This window comes from Leptonychotes weddellii, chromosome X, assembly GCF_054177405.1.
Source record: "Leptonychotes weddellii isolate Sample4059 chromosome X, ASM5417740v2, whole genome shotgun sequence".
NCBI classification, from domain to species: Eukaryota; Metazoa; Chordata; class Mammalia; order Carnivora; family Phocidae; genus Leptonychotes; species Leptonychotes weddellii.
Genome location: NC_138385.1, coordinates 26,997,516 through 27,007,430, shown reverse-complemented (window position 1 = coordinate 27,007,430; position 9,915 = coordinate 26,997,516). Strand labels below are relative to the sequence as shown.

The following is a 9,915-nucleotide window of genomic DNA, read 5'->3' as shown; positions in this document are numbered from 1 at the left end:
CAGCAAATATTATGCAAGGAATAAATCACTGAAACAAGCCTACCATACAAATACCTGTGTGTGTATACAAACACACAAGCAGGTCACAGGCAAAGGACTCAGTTTTCTCTTAATTTTCTCAGTGTGTGTATTCACGTATGTCATGTAAACTTCACGAACGAAACTGCATTGTTAACAGATTGGCTGATGATTAAGAGAAAATTGGCTAATCCTTGTATTATCCTTTTATTTAAAAGCTGAAATGAGACTAAAATAATTACTCCTCTGCATAAAATATCAGCCCAGTTAAGACATATCATCACTGAAAGCTCAAAGGTTAAGACACACACACAAGGCTATTTTCATAGATTGATTAAGAATTTGAACAATTTTAAGCAGCTGGTTTGCTTTATGGGAATCGCCAAAAAATTTTAATTGCTTATTATCCTTAATAGCTATATATTAAAAAATAGTTAAAACACAATTGCAACACAGAAGAAGTAGGAAAAATAAAGTAAGAAATTAGGGGCCTTTTGAAATACACAGTTTCACACCATTCAGTACCTTGGATTTCCAGTGTGGTTAATAAAAAGTACATTTCAATCCAATTTTAGGCGTGGCAGGTTGGCGTCTCATAAAAGTTTTCATTGTGTAAATGAAGTTACAGTGAATTCCCAGTTGCCCAAATCACCTTGGGTGGCAGGAATTAGTATCTGGGGTAATGAGTCCACTTTCTGGAGCAGGAAAGAAGTAGCCTTTCCCCAGAGCAAAGGGTAATTTGCACTTTTGAACACATTGACTAGTATGGATAAGCGAAAGTTGATGAGAACACAAAATTAACTATTCCCAAGTTTGCAGATTCTCACCATTACAGATACAATTACAAATAAAAATGACAAAAAATTGGGTACTTCAAATAGGCAAAATGATACCATCAGTTGTTGGTCACCAAATATAAGTCTAAATTTATAGCATATAAAACAAACAGAGATAAAAAATTAAAAACCAAACTGTGTAATTTAGAAATGGGATCAAGGTATTTACTTCCTTCCCCTTTTCCCCCTTCAACTTTATCCAGTAGGAAGACAATTACTAAAATAACAGCATAAAAAAAAAACCTACCTTTGATTTAAGGGCATTTGGAAAATATCCTCTATATATCGGTATGCTCAGAGACAGATACACAAAACTGCAAAAGACTGTGACAGACCACCTAGTACATACGGGTAGCTGCCTAATCTTTTCTTAAAAATCACCAGAGAAAGGTATTTCATAACCTCCCAAACTGTCATTTTCTTGATGGAAGGACTAGGATTTTCTATACCCCACATACTATAGGTATCACACTGTGGGTATATAACAAAGGTTAAACACTAATTATCAGCAATATAAAAATTAAGGATGTGATGATAGATACAACTAAAAATACAATACATTTTGAATATAAAACATTACCAAACCCTTAATTTTAAAATGAAACTCAGATAAAAACTATGTAATAGAAAATGAGTTGTTTTTGAAGTGCGTGTCATCAAAGCTAAAACAATTAATCATAGATTATAGGGATTATAGAAGCAAAGTCTAGAATAACAGTTAACAATATAAGCAGATCAAAATGATGGAATAATGGTAAACGATTTTGGAAAAATACACGATTATTCAATTATGGCTCATTTTCATCCACCTCTCAGTCATGATTCTTAAAAGTGCTTCAGTTAGCATATATGCAAACATTTAGCCTAGACAGTATTTAAATAATGGATACGTGCAGTAATGTAACATTTAACGAAATTCATGTATATATTAGAGTACATTACATTTTGAAATATAAAATATGAAGTTTAAAGCTTATTTTAAAAAAAACAGCTCATAAGTAGAAAGAACTCTAATTTCATCTGAATATAAAACCTGTCCGCGGGAAGCCTGCTTCTCCCTCTCCCACTCCCCCTGCTTGTGTTCCCTCTCTCGCTGTGTCCCTCTCTGTCAAATAAATAAAATCTTTAAAAAAAAAAAAAAAGAATATAAAACCTGGCCGAAATTCCAAAGAAGAGTTATTACAGACATGAATTCAAATATATATTAGTGTTTTAAAGGATAGAGAAGCAAAAAAAGGACAAAATTTCTCAACCATTTATGAGAACCAATAAAATTGCTTTTAAAAATAATCAAGTGCACATTTAGCTTTCCTTGATATAAAATATTATAAATTATTCTACTGTAATCAAAGAACCTTCCTAGGTCACCCTAAAGGCAGTTCCAGGCATCATAATTTTCAAAGTGGTAGTCTCATTAACATAGTTACTCACTGCTACTATATTAAATTGTTCAAATCACACTCAATGCACCCAAACATTTCATTACCATAACATGATATTTTAATGACAGGCTTCATCAGCAATCTGTGATGTTATTTTGTTGAAGATCAATGCGTTACATGAATAAACTTCCACTTAGGAAAAAAGCAAAAACGAAAACGAGTATCTGCTTTTGTACCCTCAAGGAAAAGCAAAGACTAAGAAGTTAGTTGACAGATTTGGGGGGGGGACTCCTCAGATAGTCAATGCACCAGATTCTCCTTGGTGCTATCTAGTTTATTAAAATGGCAGCCTGACATCAACTACAACCAATGCAGAGAGAGAGAAAGCAAGTCCACAGACTGGGAAGAAATCAAATAAGCTACTTTGGGGCGGGGGGTGGGGGGGCAGGCAGAGGATATAAGAGACATCTTGTCCCAGGCCTCCTTCCACAGGTGGGAACATCACAGGACACAGGGAAGGGACCTTTTGGTAAGAAGAACAAAAAGATGATTAAAAACCAAAAACTTTTCTGTCTCAGTCTTTGTCTTTCTTCAAATTCTAACAGCCATCTGAGGGGAATACTGATGGTGTGTCTCCAGCTTGGGGGATCCAATTGTCTTACTGCTTTGCACTCTGAATGCATGTCCCTTCTTGGATACAATATTACGTATTATAATGGTCATGGGAGAATGGATTGGTTTGAGCTCAGGTTGGGCCTCTTCTTCCCCTACGGAGTCCCACATGGCAGATGGGTAAGAATGCGGTGATTGAAGTTACAGGCAGGAATAATATTTAGAATATTTAACAATCAGCACAGTCTGGGTACCAGCTAGTGAGAATAGATGCTCAACCATAAACAACGAGTATCTGGGTATTACTCGCTGAATGTCTGCCTTGACAATAAGGAAGTCAAGAATGGTTTGGTTGGGGGAGGGGAGGAAGAGTTTTGATTCATTGTAAAATTATCTATACCATTTTTCCTCTGATTTGCATTAAACCTCCCCAAAGGCAAAAAAATTATCTGAAAAGACATGTTTGTTAATTTTTATGGGCAAATCCAATTTAGATCAAACAAGGAATGTGAAACATAATTACCATACAGGAAATTCTGACATCAAGAAGAACATTCCCAAAGCTTGCTGCTGATATCATCACTGAATAGCAAAAGAAACTGTCTTTTCCAATAACTTATTCTGATTTCCTTCGTTATTCCCTTGAGAGAACTCCTTTTCTCTGCCTTTTACCTCTCCCACGTATGCACCTCCTTTCTTTTCTTTGTATTTTAAAGATATATGTTATTTGAGAGACAGAGAGAGGGTGGGGAGGGGCAGAGGGAGAGGGAGAGACAGAAAACCTCAAGCAGACTCCCTACTAAGCGTGGAGCCTGATGTGGGGCTTGATCCGGCGATGCTGAGATCATGACCTGAGCCGAAACCAAGAGTGGGACACTTAACCGACTGAGCCACCCAGGCGCCCCTCACCTCTTTTGTTTTCCACTGTCGCTAATTCTTTATTACCCCCAGTCGCCTCAATAAAATTTCTCTACATTTCATTGTGACCTCCCCACCCTGATCAGTGATAATAAATCTACAAGGGGAACCAATGCTATAAACACATCAAGGAAAAACACACACACACACACACACACACAACTTCAAATGAGTTTAAAGAAAGTCTAAAGCACAATGGCATCTTCCTTCTCTGATTAAATATGCTTTTATAGAAAAAGAAAATGTTTTTTTTGCCCACTTTCATTCTGGTTTGTTTATTCTGGATAACTGTATACTTAAATTATAACATTTCCAGTTCAATGACAAATGTCCTCCTTCAGCAACCTTATGTTAAAAATTGGGTTTTGCTGCTAGCCTGTAGTCCTCCGTAACAGTAATTCCGTGGGGCAAATGCTAGATGTCACACATTCCAAGTAGCAGACAAATGATAAACAAAAAATTTAACCACAACCTGCTTGTAAATCAGGGAATGGCTGCACAGCATTTAGCATGCTGTAGTTATACAATGTCCTAAAGACAAAAACAGATGTCATTTTTCGGCCCGTAACTAAACGAAGGTAATTTTCCATCATCTCCATGATATACAAGAGAATGTTTTTAGTTTAACAGACAGTTTTACCTACTCTGCTTTACATCCTTTGCTCTTATCTCTTTGTATCCGCTTCATAGTTTTCTTTTCTACAATTGGCCAGAAAGTGACATAGCGAGAACAAAAGCACCAGATCCCATAAACTATAATACTAATTAATACCTTAAGAGAAAAGCATTACTGCAAAAGATGACCACGTTGGCCGGGGAGTGGTTCTTGTTCTATGGAGCCTGGTGCTCCGTTCTAGAACACTGGTGCTTCTACCTCACCAAAGGTGAGGGTGGCTATATTATCGTATTTAAAGTTATCATTCAAGGGGCGCTTGGGTGGCTCAGTCGGTTGAGTGTCTGACTCCTGATTTCGGCTCAGGGTCAAGGCATTGAGCCCCAAGTGGGGCTCTGCGCTCCGCAGGGAGTCTGCTGGAGATTCTCTCCCTCTCCCTCTGCTCTTCCCCCCTTTTGCACTCTCTCTCTCTCAAATAAATAAATCTTTAAAGCTGTCACTCAAAACTACCATAAAAATGTTTTGTGAGTTATTTGCTGAGTCACATTTTCACCTACACAAATGGTTAAGAATGGGATAGACTATAGATGTACTGGAAGCTAACTTTTCTTTCTAAAAGCTCAAACCCAAGTAGTGTCTTGTTTATGTGAAGTATAATCACACCATATCATTAAAAACATAAACCTGGGGCTCCTGGGTGGCTTAGTCGGTTAAGCGTCTGCCTTCGGCTTGGGTCATGATCCCAGCAAGCCCCGTGTCGGGCTCCCTGCTCAACGGGGAGACTGCTTCTCCCTCTCCTCCCTGCTCCTACTTTCTCTCTCCAATAAATAAATAAAATCTTTAAAAAATAAAAAAATAAAAATAAAAACATAAATCTATTCACTCAAAACCTTTGGTTTAAGCACACAATCCTTAAAACATGAGATTGTTCTATTTAAAAACTATCCATAAAACTTAGCTTGTGGGAAAACTCAAAACAAATCTACCTTTGAAAAATACATTATCTCGAAACTTCCAGTTCTTATAAGTAGAAAAGACACCCAAGGGCTACTCTTTTGCCTGATCCACTTGATTGCTGAGAAGGAAATAGGAAATTGTTAAACAGAGTAAGGCTGAACATTTAACTAAGAAATAGAACGCATGAAAGAAGGATAAAGGAAAAGTTGGATTTTATATAATCCTTATGCTAATAATCTACCAACTGCTCTCAAAAATCATCATGGATTCTGAGATGGAATATTTCCACAGTAAAATCATGCAGACATATCCTTAGCAAACAGGATGAAAGACAGGTAAACAGAATGGTGCTAAGAAAAGAGGTGTTTCCTCAGAGCTCATAGAAAGTTCTAAAACCAAGAGAAGGAGGAATAAACTATACCACAGGTAAGCTTTGTCTGAGACAAGCCTCTTCTCCTTTAGAAATGGGTTTTAGGATGTCTGCAGAGGACACTAGAAATGAAGAATTTAATCTTTAAGACAATATTAAGTGTTCATAAAAATGAAGAAATTTCCAAACAGGTAAAACACACAGTTATAATAAATGTTTCAAACAGGTGAAAGAATCAACATTCTAATTACAGAAAATTTATCACTATTGCAAAATTACTGTGATGTCATCTTTAAATAAACTTGTTTTAGAGTTTTCTAGAACAAAATTGTTTTCTAATACTGTTACTTTGACAACTGTATGCTTTTATGACTTTTCATAAATCATGCTTTATTCCATTTGGTCCTTTTCTTTCAGGTAAAGGAACAGATCACAACCAATATCTAAAGTTATAAGTACTAAATTCTGATATTAGAGAAGAAGTCGACAATAAATGTCTCTTATTAATGATTAGTTCCAAAGAATCACCACACTGTACCGAGTTTGGCTCAGGATGACCAGGTGTTGCTGAGATCAGTGTAAAGCAATGTTAAGAGTCTATAAATGTAAGCATTAAGTGTTATTACTAAGTTAATTGTTGGACTTGATACCTTTAAAAAATACATGTAATTCAGTTCCTTTTTTCCTTGAGATGAAGCTGTCATATAGTATCAGTGGCACAAAACTAGAGGAGAGATGCTGATAGGTCCTAAGGGGAAGGGCCTTGTGTGATTAAATTAAAAGGAAATTTAGTGCTCAGATTCAGTAACGACGACGAACAGTATCATGGGAAATAAACAAACTTCATGCGGGCTACTTATACAATAGCGAATAGGACAACACGAAACTCTATAACACCACACTGCCTTAAAACCCTGAAAAATAGCAGTTAGTTTTAAAGTTTATAAATAATTGTGAGGCAGTCGTGTGAGTACTTTAAAATGGAAACACAGAAACAAAACATATTTTCAATAGCCCGGTTAAATTAGCTGTTGGCTGACTCTGTAAGATAAGGAATAGCTTATTAATAAAAGCACTAAGGACATGTTCTCTTGAAACTTAGGGTTTTAAAAACGGGGCTCCCGGTTTAGTAACTGCAAATTTAAAAAAGCTCAACAGCAATTATTCACCAATATTAAAACTGGTATGAATTTAAATCAATTATAGAAAAATGTATTCTCCACTTATTTAATAAATCAGAAAATATATCAAAATTTACCACTGCCATAATTTTCAGTCACAAAAGCAAGCTCTATAAGCTGTAGAAATCTTCTTGGCAATATTTCTTTGCAACCAAAGCATTTTGTTTCCCGGAAGTCAAATTTAAGGGTCTCAAATAGGGCAGGGCCTTCAGGAACCATGTGACTGCTAAGGCGTTCACTGATTGGTAGTTGTACCCTCTCCTATTTCTTAAGAGAGGCTAAAAATGATTTAGTAGGTGATGTGTTTCTATGGAACTAAGACTTATATCTTACAGGCTGTCACGTAGCGTGTTACTTCTTCTCAAGACCTAGATCCCGTATTTAAGGAAGAAAAAAAAAATTACTGAGCCTAGTTTAAAAGACTTACAGAAGTTCAAATTACATTTTCATGGAATTCCATTTAAGAAAGCCTGCCTGCCTAATATCATGAAGGCAAACAAAACCAGATTAAAATATATAACGTCAGTAAACAGGTTAACATATATACCGTTAGCAAACACTATTCCTGTCTGATGTCATGGGATTACACAGAAGGCTTTTATGAAGTGATTCCATTTTATAAAATGGCACCTTGTACTGTTTCCCTCTCAACTTCGTTCCAGAACACACACTGCCTGAGCCCTCTCTCTCATGGCCGAAGTTTCACCTGCCTACATAACAAATTCAGCAGCCTTTCAACAGGCTACACCGGAGTATACTGCAGGAAAAGTTCTGAAGATTTGAAAACGCCTTACCCCAGATATGAGAAATACTTTGCAGAAGTCCAAAACCGGCAGAATCTGAAGAAAACTGGCAGCTTCCAGTGTGTCTTGAAGGTTGTCCATGTTAAGAGAAAGCTTTGCGGTATAAATGAAATCAATAATTTTCCTTAAGCCGACTTTGCTCACACCATGAAGCTTAATGCACATTAAATCTTGTTCTTTCATTCCACCTTAAAGAAAAAGACATTCAATTAAATGGGGGTGGATAATTTAATTAAGGTCAAACTCACTCCTGCTGCTAATTAGATGCAATAAAATCAAGGAAAAGTTTTATTCTATGTAAGCATTCATGTCAGAGTCAGACTTCTGCATATTTTACCGTTAAAAGAGAGTACTTAAAAAGGAATATCTCTATACTAATGGAAGTCGTATATAATGCAAGTGCTTCCAAAATGTTCTCCTGTCACTTCATATCCTTTGATGGATTAAAGACTGTCTTAGTCAGACCCAGAGTCTCTAGTAGAGCATTCAGATGTGTATCTGGAAAAGAGAAGTTGTGAAACAAAGATGGACAGAAGTATGAAAAAGGCACATTCATTTCCCAAGTTTAAAAAGCACCACTTACAACTACACGTACCAGGTGTATATTCCTTTTGAGATGATTTCTTCTTGGAAAGACACAGATCAAAAGAACTGAATTTCACTTTAGAAACAAAAATATGTAAACATGCATTTTTCAGATTGTTTTAAGGGGGGGTGCAGAATTTAACAAGCTAACTTACCTGTGAACATGGCCTTGAAGTAATCACTAGCAGAGGCCATCATGACTCTATGCACAGGGAAGGCGTCATCGGTGTCGCCTGGCATCAAAGTCACATCACAAAGCAATCCTTCAAGTCGAAGCTGGTCAAAGCCCTACGCCAAGAGCAGGAGTTGAGTCACTAATCAAGGTTAAATGGGTATGCAGATTTCTGCCCACTAAAATTCTGTGTATGTATTAACGGGTGTGTTAGAACATAAAACCAGTAGAATAATTACTCAGAAGAAAACTGAACAACTTACTTGATGTGTGACGATGTCTATTTAATTCGCAGTAGGAAAAGGTAAAATGAAGACTAATTCAGATTAAGAGCACATATGGAAAGAGCATAGAGTATATATATTCACTTATTTACACAACTATTGGCTTTATCTTATTTTGAAAAGAAATTACCACGTACGCTTTCATTTTCCCATGTGCAGGATCAGGGTGGGAGATAACATGCTTTCTGCAATAATATGTTTATAGTTCTTCTCTAGTGCATTCCGGACACACCTTGTTTTTATAGTTTTTGTGGGGTTTTTTTGCCTTTTAGAGATTTATTTATTTATTTGAGAGAGCGAGCGAGCACGGGGGGTGGGTGAAGGGGCAGAGGGAGAGAGAGAATCTTAAGCAGGCTCCACGCCAGTGCAGAGGCAATGTGGGGCTCCATCTCACAGCCCTGAGATCATGACCTGAGCCAAAACCAAGAGTCGGACACTTAACTGACTGAGCCACCCAGGCACCCCTAGTTTTTGTTTTTTTTTTGAGAAAGAAAGGTATAGAGAATCTATGTTAATTGCAAGATAGGCATTCCTTGCTACTAACTAGATTGTTCCATCTCTTTGAGAATTAGGGATTGTCTTAGATATCCTTATACTCGGCACATTGCTGCTGCTTGGCCAATTATCTTTCAGGTTTCAAGCTTGGAATTTAATTACCTTTGGAAAAAAGAGCCCAGGTAGCTCTGACATGGGACATAATTGTCCCCAAATGCCTAAAGTTCAGTGGAGAATTAATAGGCTGGCACCCACGATTCAGGGGATGGACAGGGCTCTTGCAAGAAGAGGGCCTATCGGTTAGCTCTTCCACTCACTCCTGTGATGATCCCAACCTATGACAAATAGGCAGACGTTCCTTTGGTCTATTCTTGGGAGAAGGAAACATTTTAAGATGATAATCGGCTGGTAAAATGCACAAAAGGGAGACAATATGTAATTTAATACTCAGGCTCAAAAATGAAGATTTCAGCAAGATTTACTCTATAGTTTCAAATGGTAATATATTATTATTAAAAATCATGAAGATCCTCATACAAGTTACCTTCTAATATATATTGTAATGTAATAATGTAACACAACAAGAACTAACAGCAAAGAGTACTCCATCCCCTTCACATTTTAATGACCCCAAATAAAACTTTTATTTAAAGTTGTGTTTCACGGATTTAAGAAGCAAAAGGCATGAC

The 9,915-nt window shown here is 36.9% G+C and overlaps 1 protein-coding gene across 14 annotated transcripts in view; it reads right to left on the bottom strand.

Moving 5' to 3' along the window:
• The window catches only part of KLHL13 (kelch like family member 13), a 199,358-nt gene that overhangs the window by 16,410 nt on the left and 173,033 nt on the right, over window positions 1-9,915 (bottom strand). For all 14 annotated transcript variants that reach the window (XM_031030912.2, XM_081808357.1, XM_031030915.2 and 11 more), the window contains 2 exons: window positions 8,431-8,563; window positions 7,682-7,878 (listed from right to left, as the gene is read on the bottom strand). In XM_031030912.2, the coding sequence (XP_030886772.1) occupies window positions 7,682-7,878; window positions 8,431-8,563 (330 nt within the window). The remainder of the gene's footprint in view (window positions 1-7,681; window positions 7,879-8,430; window positions 8,564-9,915) is intronic.